We start from the raw sequence: 17613 nt of genomic DNA, 5'->3' as shown, positions 1-17613 counted from the left end.
TTTGGCACGGATGCTCAAATGAAAGGGATGTAGAGGGAAGCAAAAGGTCAGGCTCATTAAATGTCAGCAAAAGACCATCTTAATAATTGAATCGTTCAGACAAAGAACCACATAATTTAGCTTTGAAGGGTTCTGAGGAGCCACTTGCAGCTCTAGTTTGATAGTCACTGGAAACAGTATATATAGTCTTTGACTAAATGACTGTTGTACAGTACATTAACCTCAACAGTATATTTGCCAATAAAAACATTTATTTTTGGTAGGCATCCATTTTTTAACTTGCTTTTCTAACATTGTAAACAGTCTTGAGCTGTTTCTTCGTTTAGCCTCCCCAAGATATATTATTAAAGTACTGAGACCATACACAGTAAGGAGTCCAATTAGAAATGCATGAAGGATGGTGAAGAGGTGATGTAGGCCCTGAGGGAAAGCAGAGATCCACAGCTCAGGGTGAGAAGTTCAGCTGTAAACCTCACCACAAAAGAGTTTACATAAACTTTAATTATTCTCTGAAGTGAATTGAAGAAAAATAGTTCTTGTTCCAATAAGAAATGCTGAATTTCTGAAAAATAAAAACCTCTGATATGTATACTTGGATGTATCAGATAATAACATACATTTGTGTCTGCAACTGCAATTACTCTTGGAAAATATCGTAAATAAAACAACTTTAAGAAGCGTCATAGAAATGACAGGACTTTTTACAGCTGAAGAATATCAACACTGTTTATTGGCATCAATACAATGCACACACAGCCCCACAAATCCAGGCTGCACTTGACAGGAATTGTGTTGGAATGTGTTGGTAATGGGTTTGACTTAAGTAAGAAATGAACCTTGTCTTATGTGCTAGACTTCCTACATTTAGCTAACCCCTTTTTGATTAGCTGGCTGTGTCAGAATGCGTTTACAAATCTCTGCAAGAACATTCAATTATATAGAGCCATTCTTCTTCTATCAATATTTGTTGAAAACTACAGAGTTCATTGACACAATCATTTCTCTGAAAAGCTTGTGACCACCTGTCAGACAAAATTACTCGAGACCTAACGGGATATTTTATTGTTTTGTTTAGATCCGTAAAACAAGCACAACCCAAGACAGACAGTTTATTATCAATGGTTTCCTGCAAGTCTCTCCATAAATCAATCTCCCTGTGTACCTGTGTATATCCTGTTTATGTGTGTGTGTGTGTTTGTGTGTGTGAAAGAGAGAGAGAGAGAAAATGATGAAAGCTCTACCAATATACTGTAAAATCAGCAACACTACAGAGTGGACTTTAGCCAGAAGCATTAGAGTGGAGTCAGGGAAACAATGAGAGTTGAGCTTTATAATGCAAGAAAGACTATGGCTATGACTATGGCTCCAGCGATCCTGAAAAAAATTTGGATGGTTAACACTGAAACTTGGTAATTTACCTTTAAAAACCAAAATATTCCATGTTGTGGTTTCAAATCAGAAAAATATGAGATACTAAAGAATTAGACCAAAGGTAGCCTACTGTAAATGAATGAGTACAGCAATAAGAAAACTGGATTCACAAAAGTAAACTGCCGATTCACACTGAACTGACAATAATGAGTCTCAAAGGCTCACTGAACAAATCGTTTCAGCTCAGCTCAGTACATTACTTCCTTATTAGAAGCTTATTTAAAGGCCACTGCATTCTATGATACAGAAGCAATCTTCATGGGATAATTCCACTGCAAATCACCAGTTGATGTGTTATTAACATTATAACAGTGGAAGTATAGGTCTACTTTAGTAATGAACCAGAAACAACCAGAAACAGACTGATCATACTACAGATCTGGAGCCAGTCAGAATCAGCACTTAACATTGTGGCGGTATGAACGGCGATGTGTTTACCTACTCCAGTATGTGCTGAAGTGCCAATGCGTCGTAGCTCAGGAAAAAGTGAACAAATATGTCAGTGATGGAATCAGCAAAATGATTCATAGTTTACACCTCTGTACATGAGTAAAAGAAAAAAAAAGTAAAATGTATAACAATTATCCCAACAGTGAAGCAGCACATTAGCCTTTGATAGCTACTATTAAAGCGTTAAAAAAAATCTGAGTGTAACAAAGTAAATGTGACAGTGCAATCTGTCTTTATTTGCCACAAACAGTACTGACTGATCTTAAAACCATGGACTTCACTTCTGCGTTTTCCTCTCCTTGTGTAAGTTAGGTGTAATGTGAGCAAGTGTAGACATACAGCTTTTGAGTTGAATGTTTTAGCTGTATCACCTATCATTGACAGTGTATGCAATCAGAACCACCATAACTGTGTATGGCTACATGCAAAATTAAATCCAGAGGGAAATAAAACATAGGTTGTTATTAACCAAATAGTTTTGGTGTCTAACCCAAACTCATCGATAGTGGCGGAACATCAGAAAAAAAATAATGAGAAATCATTAGGAGACACTAAAAATTGAGCGACCTTAACAAATTAGAAGTGGTCTTGATGTATCTTGCATCACAACACTTAAAACTTACTCCTTATTGATTTATACAGATGGCTGTATTAATTCATATTCAGACATCGAAGGATGGACACTGTCAATTCAGAGCATTGAGAATTGACAATGTGCTTGACAAATCACCAGTGAGCAAGGACACTTTAAATTTGGACGTGTCAGTAAGCAATCTGTGTGAGAGCAAATAAAGAGCAGCCAAAATTATCTTTTGAGTAAACCCTTCTAAAAAGTACTGTTGCTAAAATATCATGTGTAGAAAAACTCAACTTGAGGAACGGCACAGGGAAGCTGAGGACTTGGCTCAGACAGTAGGAGCAGAACCACTGATTATATCCCAAGGCATTGCCAGTTCACCTGGGGCTAATATTGTGCAATTAGCTGTTGGGCCCCTATACCCAATCTTGGTATATTTTACTGTAATATCCAATAGCATATTTTACCATAGAATCATAATTATAACACAGTGAGGTTGTCAAAATGATAGTCATCACTGTAGCTTAATTTCCAAACAGTTCCTAATTGTTGCCTCACTATTACAAGTAGAAGATCTCTGAGGATGAGCGCAGCATTACTCTAAAACCCCCAAAATATCCTCCACAGAGTCCTCGATCTGTAACCTCCTGACAATGCAGTTTATGTGACTCTAAATACAGCTAAGAGGCTGTATGATTGGTGGATCAGTGACGGGCTACACACACCCATGAGAACACAGGGCATCAGCAAAGCTGTGCCTCAGAGCGGATTGAACCCACCATCTGTACTCCAGAGTTTCGGATCATGACAGATCATGAACTGTTAACAATTGTATTAAAAGCATGGGGTGTAATCATCTGTGCTAAAGCAGGGACCAGTAGGGAATCCAATCCATCATGAACCAGGCTTTCCTGATGTAAAGTGTGCTTTCCTTGTTTCTCTCTTAGTTTTCTCTACACGATTTTCTCTGTCTCCATCCCTCTCTTTACTTTCACTAGGGTCTGTTGGTTATTCCTGCAAATGGCTGGCTGAGCCTCACTGGTGCTTGTATCAACTCTTTCCTCTCCCCGGTGTGACATTCATAGCATTACAATTGAGCTATCAATCTGTCAAGCCTTACCCCTGCTAAGCCATGAGCAATGGGAAGCACAGGAGAGGGACAACTTTACCTCTTAGGTCCTAACTACAGAGAGGCAAACCAGACTAACAACCACAATAAGTCTCAGACATGATGTGAAATAGATAAGCTTTTACTTGCCAGCTGAGGCAAGTCGTTCAATCATCATTTTTCACCTTCATTTCCCCATCCACCGCTGGGTATTTTTTGCTGATGACTGACTTGGTTATAGCTGTTGGCTTCTCATTCTGTTGGATTCTCATTATCTTTTTTTTTCCAGCCACCCCCACTGCTACCTCTCATACATACCCACACTCCTGCTCTGCTGTTTCCCAAATCTTCTCTCTTTTCTTTCTCTTTGTATTTGTTTCCACTCTTCCTCCCTCCCTGGGTAATATCAGACTGAGCTCCTGTAAGGAGGAGATAAAGCCCCCCGGCAGGGCAGGACCGCAGCTGTCGCCTTCTGACTTCCTGGACAAGCTCATGGGGAAGACGTCAGGATATGATGCCCGCATCAGACCCAACTTCAAAGGTACAGCGTGTGCCAAGGCAGACCATCACAGTAGCCCTCAAGAAAATCCAGTAGAAAAGACAAACACTCGAAAACAAAACAAAGACCAGTGTATGTGTGCTGTGAAAGTAAAACAGTGTTGTTCTGTCAGAATGTCTAGTATGATTTCTGATGGACTTTAACATTGGAAGTCCAGGAACGTTCTGGAGTTATAAAAGGAGTCTTTTTTTCCTCTAAGCAGGTTTACAGACATTGATGCACAATGGATATCAAAGATAATGATATCCTCGGAAAATGCAAGTCAGACTGAATCCATAATTATCTGTATCATGTCTCTGCGTTTATATTTAAAGTACCATAATTGCCTCCATGAGCTGTGTGTCACAACTGCTGCTGCTGCTGCTCCACCAAATGCTGACCATGTTGATAAGCGTGCAAAATCAATGAGCCAAACTACAAAAACTAATTTCCTGTTGTTTGTAGAACAGCGGCATGCACCTGTCCCTTTCACCTCGCACAGTATCTTTCGCTTCACAGTTTGTAGGCAACAGAAGCACTTTGGTTAAGTTTAGGAAAACATGTTGAGTCGGGGGTGTCAAACACATTTTAGCTGATGGGCGACATACAGCTCAATTTGGTCTCAAGTCTGGTAAAACCATTGCGTAATAACCTATAAATAACAACTCCTCCAAACTGTCCCCTTTCTTTTAGTGGAAAGAAGTATAAGTACTTTCACAATTAATGAACCATCCATTTACAAAACAGATGATGAACAGCCTGGGATGTCTTAAGAAAAACAAGTGCAATTTCAGCAGTTTTCCCACATTGAGTCAGTCTGCTTTCATTACAATTTACAGATTACTGTGGATCTACAAATGCACAAAATGTTTAGTCACATGTATTTTGGAACTGAACAACAATTAAGTATTTTACTTATTTCCGTGTCCAATGGACAAATCAAAAATAACTTTGAATAAACTTCTTGGGTGTGTGTTTTACACACTTGTATTAAAGGTAAATAGGTACACACACCCTATGTTGTACTTCATGTTACTATTTACTTTTTCAATATTAAACCAAGACCACAATCTTCCCTAACCTTTAAATGGCTAAACAGAATCATTAAAAACATTGTTCTTGCTGTGTTTGCTATTGAGCATGTTGTATTGTGAGAGCTACTTCCAGAATATTGTATGGGAAAAAAATGAAATATATTGTCATTAAAATTTTGCAAATACGTTTGCAGAAATGATTCATTGTCTTGTTAAAAACATAATTCAGGGGACATTTCTCACTTCTCAATGTATTTGCTTTTTGAAATGTATAGGAACATAAACCTGATTTCAAAAGTCAGGGTTGCACACTGGCGATTTCCTCAAACACCAAAATGTGTGCAGACACATTTCTTTTGCTTTACATGCTCTTAGTTTTAACAATGCCAGCTTTTGTCATTTGCCTATATTTTTAAAAAAATTTTAAAAAACTTTTTCTTTTTGCTGTAATTACAGTTGAAGTGACAGGCCTGAAAAAATACATTTTCTCCTTGTGCCTTTAACAGTCTTGTAGCAACAATACAATGGCTGTGTGAGCTGATGTAAATCTTAAGAAGGCCACATGAGACATGTGTATATCTCTTAGTATAGTTGGTATTTTTAACATGTGAGAAGTGAGATCTCATGAATCTCATCTAAAGTGTCAATTCTCTGTTTTTTCACCCTCAGGCCCACCTGTGAATGTCACCTGTAATATTTTCATCAACAGCTTTGGGTCTATCACAGAAACTACAATGGTAAGAAAAGCTTTTCAGATGTTTCAAATGTGTGTCAGAGGCCAATGTATTAACTTCAAAACAACATCATTATTACAATGTGTAGAGATCTCACTATAGTTTGCTTTTAGACATTATAGAGTACAGCTTAGTTGCATCTCTGCATGATTTACACAGAAATCTTGAAACACTCCACTCCGCCTTTCTTTCCTACCAACTTCTAATCCACCCACTGCCAAAGCAGTCCCCTCATTTCTGTGTTTCCTGGAGCATAACAGTGCAACCTTCAGAGACCAATGGGTCACTGACATGCTGATAATGAACTGTCCACTCTGCAATTAAAATGAAAAATTGAGAAAGTAGATGAAAATGGGGATGAGAGAGAGAGAGGACAAAGGGGTTCAGGGAGAAATGTCTGTCCTCAAGTCCACATTTGCATCTTTACAGCTGCTGGGTCATCACAATACAGTAGTGAACTGTTTAAAGGTGTCTGAGTGAGGCCCAGAAGGGCAGACCTCGAGTCAGGTCATCCCTCAGAACGACTAACACTAGTGATGTCATTGTCTACACTGGTGGAGCTTATTTATTGTTATAAATGAAGCGAACAAGCACAGGAAATCGACAGCGCCCAAAAATGAATTCAGAATAAATTGCACAGATTAAAATTTTTATTTAATTACCCATGTTTGCTGGCTACAGCTGTTGTGATTGTGTTCAGTACTTGTCCTTGGCCTGGCTTACATTGCCAACCCGCTGTTTACACAGAGTACACCATTTTATTCAATCAGTTACTTTTGGAAAATGAATATGCTGAAGCAGAGATATTGAGAAGAGTGATACCTTTACTAAATCCCTGAGGTTATACTACAAATATGGGTCATCTTTTGTAACTCCAGTGCTCACACCTATCATTTTGATTGGGTGACATTACTTATATTTACAGAAATATTTTTAAAAGACACCATTTAGAAATTTCAATTTCACCAGTTCTTCACTGTGAACACCGACCCCACACTCGACATCATGACGCTGCTAGCTAAAGAAAAAAATAAAAAGAAATACATGCTGATATAATCCATGCTATATAATCTATAATCCATTTTGACTGCTGTCTACTGCAGGCAACACGCTGACTATGCATAAGTATCTTATAAAACCTTATTTCAAAAACCTGAACTATCCCTTTAAATTCATTATCAGTTTGAACAGACTCCAATAGTGACCAGTAATAGATCTTCTCAGGTCACTACTGCAGATTGGTCCACTTCCAAGCTCTCTGTCTATACTATACCCTACACTGATAATATATTTTCCATTAACTATCCTGGATTCTCCTACAGGACTACAGGCTCAATGTATTTCTACGGCAAAAATGGAATGACCCTCGCCTGGCGTACAGCGAATACCCAGATGACTCCCTTGATCTGGATCCATCCATGTTGGATTCTATCTGGAAACCCGATTTATTCTTTGCAAACGAGAAAGGAGCCAATTTCCACGAAGTCACCACTGATAACAAGCTGCTACGGATTTTCCAAGATGGCAGTGTTCTGTACAGCATCAGGTAACTAAAGATAATATTGACTAAACCTTAAAGACTGGAGTTATTGGGTACTGCTATGGCCAGTTGAAGAATGACAGGAGCTTAATCCAGATGTAGCTGTATGATGTGTAAAATCTCTCTTTCATATAATCAGATTGTTGTGTTATTTTGAGAGGCTACTGGTAAAAAGGTTCATTTAGAGACAATATACATTTTTGTATATTTAAAAATGACTTAAAAATTCACTTTGATTGAAAATGACTGCATTTTAATTAGAAGCTGATTGGAAATACAAATTGTCATTTTGTGCTATGTCTTCATATGACTGACATGAAAGAAATGACCACATAAAATCAGTTTGCGTGATTTCGGATTACTATTTGGTTGAATTTCTGCTAAATAAAGTAAAGTTGGTCTGGTCCAAGCAGGCAGATGGCAAACAAATCCAACTCATACATGACCTCTTGACCACAATTGCAGCAGAATTCCAATCACACACCCCTACCATACCTTTCCGCCCACTTAGGTGCAGCACAGGTCACAGAAATAATGAACAGGTATTGCAGGGATGAAAAAAATAAAGCACGAAGTGTCTGTTTGCTTAATAAGACTTTCACACTGGAGAATAAATTTGCAGATGGCTTATTAAACCATAACCTAGGAGGAGACAAATACGTTATTGTTCTCTGCGTGCATGTCACATTTGTTCTATGTTAAAACTGCTTAATCTTGCAAATGTAAACAAATGTAGATTAAAGGTGTGCAACATTTTTGTTGCACATTTCAGGGATGAAACATATTGTTTCAGGTGTAAACACATCATTCTGCCTATAAAACACTAATTTATCCCCACTGATATATTGTTTTAAACTAAAGTTTTGATTGTAATTATTTTTTCAAGCACATTTTTAGATACTTAGTAAGATTTGACCTTGATCTTTCCGTTTGCTTTACTGAAAGTGGGAACAATTTCTGGATAATGGAGAGACTCCTCTGTTGTATTCATGGTATTGCAAATACAGATAATCACCACCTCATTTCCACTGATTTACTGAGTCCTCTGGATTTGTTTACCAACTATGTTTTGTAATTATGGATCAAACATCTTGTCTGCTCTAAATACCTGACACAATTTAGGCAATGTTAGGAGAGTCAATCACTTGGATGTTTGATCTTCAGCTGGTAAGAACGATATTGTGTCATCATAACACAATAGCAAATCGGTGCCTGTGTGTATACTGCTGGTGCCTCTTGTCTCACCTCAGGGCAATGCATTACAGCAGGTAATTACACAGCTTTCCTCCAGACAGACTCCCAAATAGCTCCCTCTCTCGTCTTTGAGGATTCTTGAAGGCTTAATGCATCAACACCACAGCAAATAAAAGTAGGGATGCCTGCACCAATTACTTTGCCATTACTGTGGTGTGACGAGTAATCAAATTGCAGAGTAACTCAATATGTTTTCCAATCTACTGTTAAATGGAGGCTGTTTATTTTTTCCCCCCAGTTTTTTTCTTTCCAGTCACATTACATTGTACACATACAGTCCTCATGTTTATAATTTGCAAAACAAAGCAGCTAGTCACAGATTTATTTCACTGTTTTTTCAATCTGTTAACCTTTCAGTTCTCTTTGTGTTCTGGTGTTCTTTCCTTGAGCCCTTTCGTGCTTTTTGACACCCCCTATCACTCCTCTCCTCTTTTCCGATCTGTTTTTCCATCTCAGGCTGACTCTTACCCTGTCCTGCCCTATGGACTTGAAGAATTTCCCAATGGACATTCAGACCTGTACCATGCAGCTTGAAAGCTGTGAGTCTTTTTCTCTTCTGCCTCTTCCTTTTGTCTCACTTTACCCCTTTTTATCTCCACCCTCTCCCAGATTTTTTCATTTTGCCTGGCTTGTGAAGTGTCTAACCTTGCTACATTCCAAGAGATATGAAGTGGATCATAACTATATTTGTCTCACTATCAGGGTCCTGTCCACAAGGTCCATGTGAAAAGTGGATGCTTTATCTTATTTATTAAGGATATTTGGAATCTAATAGCTACTATTAATCTTATCACCAATCCATGCACTTACGGAGGGAAAAAAAGCACAAGTGACCATTTGCTAACCCCCCAAATGGCAACTGTCTGATAGTTTAGGTACAGTAAACAGACATAGCGGTAACAGACTACACTAACAATAAAGCCCCCATTCCTGACAAGCACGTCCACTCGTATTTCCTCAATTTGGAAGTCAGTTATGGATGTTACCAGATCAGAGTTTAGGCTAACACATGGGTTAGTCTTTAAACCTTTAAAGGCTTTTATATTCCAATGTTAAGTTAAATTAAGCTATAAACATTAGGTCAACCAGAGACTGTTTTCAACAAACTCATGAAGCTAATATTATCTACCAATGGTTGCTAGCTATAAATGAGAAAGTTTTTATGAATCGGTGTGTGAAATGACCATGACCAAGAATTCTGAATGGTAAATCTCAGTGTTCATTGTAATCTGCATAGAATGAAAAGCAACAGGTAAAAGCAACAAAGGAGAGTGGTCAGGCTTAGAAATGTACCATTTTCACTCTCTCACATATGCTGTACCTTCATTTATTAAAACTGAAAAGATCAAGGCATTTGAAACCTTTTTAAAATAGCCTGCGTTTCTCTCCCGTCAGTCTCCCCTTGCCTTTAGCAAAGATAGCATCTTCCCTCATGAAACCAATTTCTAGCATATAAATAATAGAACTTTAATTTCGTGTCCCTTTTATTATATGTGACCCACCCCATGTGCCTAGAGGTGACCTAATTTCACATCATAGGGACAAAAGAATTTAAGTCCAGCAAAAGGGAGTAAACATGGATCACTCGTACTGCACCTTTTCAGAAGCATTTTTCACAAATAAAGTAGTCAAGCTGAGTGCTGGTATCTCTTCCTATGTCCTTATCTGATTCAATAAGAACAAGAGGTATTGGTTTGGATAGACCTGGTTACTCCCTCTTTGTACAGGTGGCAGCATGATTTATTTCTACAAATTAAATCAGGGACGAACAGATAAATAAAAAAAATTCAATAAATTTAGTGCAGAATGTACGTCAGCGAGCATAAAAACAACAATAAAGTTGTTTTACCCTTTGAGAGTGTATGTTAGAGGAGAAACAGACTGCTTAAAGCAGCAGTGTGTGTGTGTGTGTGTGTGTGTGTGTGTGTGTGTGTGTTTGTGTTTGGGTAAGTGTATCACATCACACTGCCATTAGAGGAGATGTAATCATTTCTGATTAAAGGGCTGGTGAGGATACTTGGCCTTGTGTTGACAAGTGCTAGTACAACACCCAAGGGTGTGATCACCTTGGCTAGAACTCGATGTTAAGGGGACATCATAGGTTTTACTGCCACTACTGAAGCTGTGGAAACACTGTCTGTTCAACATGAGAAAGTGGGAGAGAGAGAAGGGGTGGATGATAGGGGGAAAAAAGAGAAGAGTTATCTTTGGGGTTTGAGAGAGCCAAGGCCAATCTTCTTTTCTGGCCTTTCATGCCACGGGCTTATATAGATATATAAATAGAACCAACCAGAAGATTCTGCCTTACTCTGACACATCAAAGCCCCATATATGCAGCTTATACCACTGTGCTTTGCCTTGAGCCATTAGTGTCCAGTAACCTCAAATCTACTTTGTAACTTACACTGTAAGTGCAAAGACTAAGACAGCAAATATAAAGCATAACTGTAGATGGATTACGATAGCTTTCATTAGGTGAAGCGCTTTTTAACATGAAAAAGAAGATGGCACATGACTAACAGTCATTACTCTACCTTGCTAAGGTATTCCAGACATTCCTGCCTGATGAATTTCATTTATTTTATTGCACCTTGTACACCATGTCAATTATGGTCTGGCGCTTCTTAGCTGTAGCTGACGGAAGGAAGGAAGACCATTTCATTAGGGAAAGCGTTGATATGTCTCTTATTGCTGCAGCAGGATGTGTGAATGACAGTGAATTCTCCCCATGAACAAGATACATGTGTTTTAGTGGAGTTTTTCCAGGCGTGTGGCAGAGGATCGGCTATAACATCTTGAATAATTGATGTCTTTATAATTTAGGCCCTAAAGGGTCCCAGTAGACATCAGGGTTATTCAGATGTGCAAGGAATTCTGCGGTGTTGTTGCATGTGGCATGCATTTTTAATATACTTCTGATCAGGCAGCTGTGAGGAGGAGTGCAACCATCAAAAAGCAGCCGTGTATGGAAGCAAAATAATTATTGACTTATCCTGAGTATCTAAGTGCTTTACTAGACTCTATATTCACTTCCAAAAATAAGTATGTATTCCATTATGTTACAGTTGGTACAGTGTGCATTTGAAAAATTGCACTCACTAATTAGTGTGCATGAGCACATACAGTATCTCCCACTCTCATATGCAGATGCTCCCCTTGTCCCCCGCTTATTCTGTAACCTTCAAGCAATCGCGACGACATGACTGTAGCTGTGGCGGCTGACCTTTACTGTGACAAACATGACGGCAGAGGGTAGCTGGACAGATGGGCAAAAGCGACATCACCACAATCTTCTGAGTTTCATTCTCTCTCTCTCTTCCTCTTTCTCTCTCTCTCACTCTCTCTCCCTCTCTCTGAGTCTCATTAAGGTTTCTGATGTTTTTCATCCAGATTTTATACCATGGTAACAAGAGAGAGTTAGTTAGAGTTGTGGTGTAGCAAAGAAATTAGGTTAAGAAGGAGGAAGGGATTGAGGATCAGAGCAATAGTGATAACAAGAAAAGAATATTTAAACAGTTCGAGCAGTGGTGCATTTGGTTTTCATTGCAATAAATGGTAAACATTGCTGTCTCTGTAATACTTCTAGCAGCAAAACATGTTACACAACACAATGTTATATCCAGTAATTGATGCATTCCTCCTTATTAGTCTGTAACCAATACACAGTCGTGTTCTAATGTCTACTTGTACCGCATTTACTGAAATATGAGTGCAAGTAAAATGCATCCCTAGTTTATCATCAATTGATGATCACTGATATGTCTAAGATATTGCATGTTTTTTGACTGTGTGGGCAAAAATAATGAGCAACAGAGCATTTTATCCCTCTTTCTGGCAAATTGGTCTTTTGAATTTCAAAAATTATAAAATAGTAAAAATACATGCCATGATGAAATAATGAGATGCATCATCATCTTACCAATATATATCAGAATGTGTCTGAAATTATAAGCAGATTTACAGAAAGAAGAATAAGAGAATTCTATTTTATCCAATATTATTCAAGCTAAAGTGCCCCATTTCTTACCTGTTTCTCCCTTATTTAAATATCCTCTGTCTCCTGTGTTCTCTTTTCACAGTTGGTTACACCATGAATGACTTAATCTTTGAGTGGCTGTCTGAGAACCCCGTTCAGGTGGCTGATGATCTCACCCTCCCCCAGTTTGTGCTAAAAGAGGAGAAGGATTTGGGCTACTGCACTAAGCATTACAACACAGGTACAAAATGAATTCCATTAAAAAATAAAAAAAGGTGTCAAGAAACCAGGGATCCTATGCTGAAAATCCAAATTGTAATTGAGAACTTCAGCTGACTTCTTCTCCTGGGTCTTGTAAAGATTTGTTGTTGTTTAATTATATCTTTATGGACCATCTGCAATCATCTAACACAGTGTTTAAATGCAAGGCAGTTGAATGTACCATGTTATGCATCTGCAGGTAAATTTACCTGCATTGAGGTCAAGTTCCACCTGGAACGTCAAATGGGCTACTACTTGATCCAGATGTACATCCCTTCCCTCCTCATCGTCATCCTCTCATGGGTGTCTTTCTGGATAAACATGGACGCTGCACCAGCCAGAGTGGGTCTGGGTATCACCACTGTACTGACGATGACCACACAGAGCTCTGGTTCAAGAGCTTCACTGCCCAAGGTGGGTCCAGAGAGGACTTAAAGTGTATGATGGTTTGCATGCAGTAGAACGGATGTTTACTTTGTAAACTTGTCTATAGGAGGCCAGAAATGCAGGAAAAGAATTACTGTCAGGGCCACAAAATTCACATTTTTTTTCAAACCTGAAGTTTTCTTATAACTTGAAATGTTAGTCATAGAAACCAAATAACATATTATACTAATCACATGCTCTTCTTCCTCCAATCAGTGAGTGTGTATGAGAGGAAATTCATTACATAATACAATCAGCTCGACAAAAAGGTCAGTGACTAAATAAAAAGGGGGGAAAAAATCTAGTAGATGGATTGGTGCTCAAGTCTCAAGACATTTTGCTCTGACATATCCCCCCAAAAGAGTGATACATTACTTCGAAATACCATCACCTTTCATATGTGATATTTCCTGACAAGGCCAACCCAAAGGCTGCATGAAATAAAAGACACGCACAATGCATTTTTTGTTACTCAGGCTCCAGTTACTTTTACTAAAGTTGGGTAAAAGAGGCATTTACAGTTGCTTTGGAATGGGACGGCCTAGTATGGTGTATTTAGTCATAAATGCTGACTTCGCATGAGGGAGGTACAAATTTCGAGTCTCGATACAGGACAGACAAGGTTCAGGTGGGGTGAGGACACTGGCATGTGAAAGACATACAGGGCAGGGCACACAGTACCCGGGGGGGAGGAGGTTAGAAAGCTGGCGAGACAGACTGCGTTACGCCATCATGATGGTAAATTATTTTTTTTCTAATTGGCTGGCCGGTGTTATTAATGTGTTTTAAAAGACCATGATGATAGCTCCAGCCAGCACTTTAACAGACGTTCTAAATCAGTGCACAAGGTATAGATTGTTGGTAACCATAGCAACTGCACTTCTGCCTGGTGCTATGTTACCAGTTAACGTTCGACTGCATTTTTACCCTGAGAAAGAGTTTTTATTTTTATTTTTTATGTAATTATAATCAATTTGAATAGGGAATAATCGCTGAGAGCCAGGCTCTCGTGTGAATGTGAACAGGGAGTTCTTGAGAACAACTACACAGATTCACAACTGGAAGCTGCTCAGTACAACCACAACTCTTATCTGCCACTGAACAGCTCCACTGCAGCAATTAGGGGTTAAGTGCCTTGCTCAAGTACACCTAAGTAATGGCAATGGGGAGGTGTGGGTTCTGGCTTTAGTGTGGATGTGAGTTATTCCCTCTTGGATTGTTTCATTTAAAAATGATTTCCAGAGGCCTGAAGAGGATGTACCCAGTATTTGACAAGTGAAAAACTTCACTTTAAAGTTTAAAATCAGTTTTATTTATTTATAATATATATATATATATATTAGAAATAGAATATATATCTATATCAAATATAGTAGCTATTAATAATATATTAGAAATATTTACAAGAATCAAATTTATATAGAAAAAATAGAATTATTTAATAAAAATTTTAAGGACTCAGGTTACAGGCAAAAGAAGGAGATGAAGGAACTTGGCTTGGCAAAATGGCTTGGCTTGAACCCCAAAGGACGACAAATAGGAACTATTTTTCCTAATATTTTGTCTGCCTTTTTGGTATATACATGGAGAAATACTTCATAGGATACAGTATTGTCTTGGAAAAACCTCAAAAAACATGTCCTCCTATTGCTTGAACACATGATGTAATAGCTGAATTATAAAAGAAAGAAGAAAGAAGAAGAACCATGGAAGGAAGGGGTAAATAATTAGAATTTTTGTTTGGTTGAAATTCTTCAAAGATTATGAGACAACCTAGTCAGTAGGTGATCCATGTTAACACAGTGCAAAGAGGTGTGTGAAAGCTGAGGTGTGAGACTATAATTCAGTGAAAGTGTTGATTAAAACATGGCTAAGGCGTTTCTAATTCACAAGAGGTACCAGTTTGTACCCTACTCATGTGTCATTTCCTGCCTACCCCAGAACACTCACATAAACACACACACACACACTTTTATGCATGTATCTGTAACAGTCAGCAAACTGCTGCTCAATTGAGTGAAGTTTCCACACTATGCTTGCTCAGTGGGCGTAGCTGATTTGCTGTGACATATCTCCTCTCATGAACGACCCAGCAGGGCTCTCCTCGAGTCTTAGCCGTGACCTGTCTCATGGCTATGTGTCAACTGCCCACATCCCACTGACTCATTTTTAATCTTGGCCATCCCAAAGATGTGTGTCATTACATGCCAGAGGAAGCTGAGGAATGGGTAGAATGTGAGCAACCCACGGACTCTCCATTAGCCTCATTGATTGGCTGATGATGACTCTGATCTCATCTGTCCCCAGGTGTCCTACGTGAAGGCCATTGACATTTGGATGGCAGTGTGTCTCCTGTTTGTGTTTGCTGCCCTGCTGGAGTACGCAGCAGTTAATTTTGTCTCAAGGCAACACAAGGAGTTCATCAGGCTGAGGAAAAAACAGCGGCAGCAAAGAATAGTAAGTGTAAACCACACACACATACACAGGCTAAAGCATGGTTACACATGCACTTAAACATACACACTGTGTCACACACACTGCAGCAGATTCTAAAAAGCAAGCACAAGGAGCACACACGCTCTCTTTCTCCAATCCTTGTCAGCCTCTATACCATTGACTCATGCCTCTTGTTATTGTGGGGCGTTGTATATTCAGGAACTGACAACATAAACACGCTACAGCTGTCATATTACATGAGGAAGATCTGCTCATTTCAGTTCGGCACGTTTCCATGGTGAGCACTGACCTGTGAAGAACCTTTTTGATCTTTTTCCTCCGTCACTACATTTGCCAGCCTATCTGTGATACCCTAATTCTGCTTTCACACTGCAACACTGATACAATTCTGTATTCTGACCTGTTGTGAGGAGCACAAGACACTTTGACAGGATTTTCGACACTGCTGTATAACATAACATATCCCTTTCGATTAGTTGAGGCCAGATAGCAAACACTAATTAGATGGCTGGTCACTTAAAACACTGTTACGGGCTAATGTAAGTACTACATTCCAATAAGGCAATCTTTCAATATTCAGATTTCATTGACAGTGGTCTGGTGACAAACAAGCCATCAGATTTTGATTCCAATATTGCAAAATCTTGACTGGTGCATGGCATCTCCTTTTAACACCTGAATCCTGTCTTCTTTAAACCAGAAGGAAGAGCAAAGACAAAATAGCACAGAAAAAAAAATCTGTCAAGTAAAATAACTAAAACGACTCTATATTTGGCAGAAAATGTAGCTGATGTAGGTCCAATCACTCATAGCGAGAATCCTGTGAAAGAACATTCTTCCTCGCTGTCATAACATTTTCTGCTCGCTCTCTCTCTCTTTCTCTCTGCCCTCTGCTTTCTCTTGTGCACCAGGTGCCAAATATTGTGCCGGCGTGCAGATCATATGTGCTGTAATGAAGCCGTGACAAACATTAACATGAAAGTCACAGACTGTATGTCTGAATGACAAAAAGCCATTTCTTTAACAGATAGATATTGTGTTCAAAAACATTTTTTACAATCCATCAACACCAAAATCCGTTCTTCTTAATGTCTAACTGATGCCTACCAATCTATAAAGCATTATTACATGATGTATTAACACCATTTAACCCTTCAGCAACATTTCCAGGCCAGCACCTGGAAGTTACTTGTCCTTCCAGATCCATGTTTCTCATATAGTTTACAGTCCATCTATAATGTCTGTACTGTAATTTCGTATATATATCTCATGTTTGTTGGCCCTGAAAGAGGTATCCATCCTCTGTTAGTCTTCTTCCATTTTCTTTCCTCATGAGAAGTTGTTTTTCATATCCATAGAAGGTCTCATGATATATGACAAAACCCCATGAGGCAAATCTGTGATATTGGGCTATATACATTTTTTTTAACCTTTTTATCTTTGCACCATTCATCATCCAAACACATCCCCTAAATTGGATCCAAATGTTCGATGACTATTATCAAGACCAACAGCTTGTAAATTGACAAATAAATGTGTTTACAGAGAGGTGAGAGACCTTTTGTGACACAGAGAGGTTTGTCTCAAGAGAAACAGACAGGACATCTTGAAAATCCCATTAAACAGCTCACAGGCTGGGCAGCATCCCAGACTCATGGCAAAGTTCCCTGAAAAAGGGAGAAGAGTCCAACAGATTTACTGGGCAGTCTGCCCTCCTGCATCGATACAGGACAGAGAAAATGATGGTCTGTAGAGGAAAGGACTTCCCCTGCCCACATTAGTTGCACAATTACTCCCACTGAGGAGTTTGAGGTCGCAAACTATCCA

General features: G+C 38.9%; 1 protein-coding gene across 2 annotated transcripts in view; it reads left to right on the top strand.

Annotated features, from left to right (window-relative positions):
- glra4a (glycine receptor, alpha 4a) overlaps positions 1-17613 on the top strand; it is a 41523-nt gene that overhangs the window by 19536 nt on the left and 4374 nt on the right. The window contains exons 2-8 of one of the 2 annotated variants that reach the window (XM_027283781.1): positions 3977-4107; positions 5808-5875; positions 7195-7418; positions 9123-9205; positions 12746-12883; positions 13103-13317; positions 15637-15786. In XM_027283781.1, coding sequence (XP_027139582.1) covers positions 3977-4107; positions 5808-5875; positions 7195-7418; positions 9123-9205; positions 12746-12883; positions 13103-13317; positions 15637-15786 — 1009 coding nt within the window. Of the gene's footprint in view, positions 1-2586; positions 4108-5807; positions 5876-7194; positions 7419-9122; positions 9206-12745; positions 12884-13102; positions 13318-15636; positions 15787-17613 lie in introns of those variants that run through there. The other variant, XM_019272019.2, reaches the window with a different exon arrangement.

This window comes from Larimichthys crocea, chromosome I (genome assembly GCF_000972845.2).
Source record: "Larimichthys crocea isolate SSNF chromosome I, L_crocea_2.0, whole genome shotgun sequence".
Taxonomy (NCBI): domain Eukaryota; kingdom Metazoa; phylum Chordata; class Actinopteri; family Sciaenidae; genus Larimichthys; species Larimichthys crocea.
The sequence above is the reverse complement of the archived record's forward strand: the minus strand, read 5'-3'. Positions and strand labels throughout refer to the sequence as shown.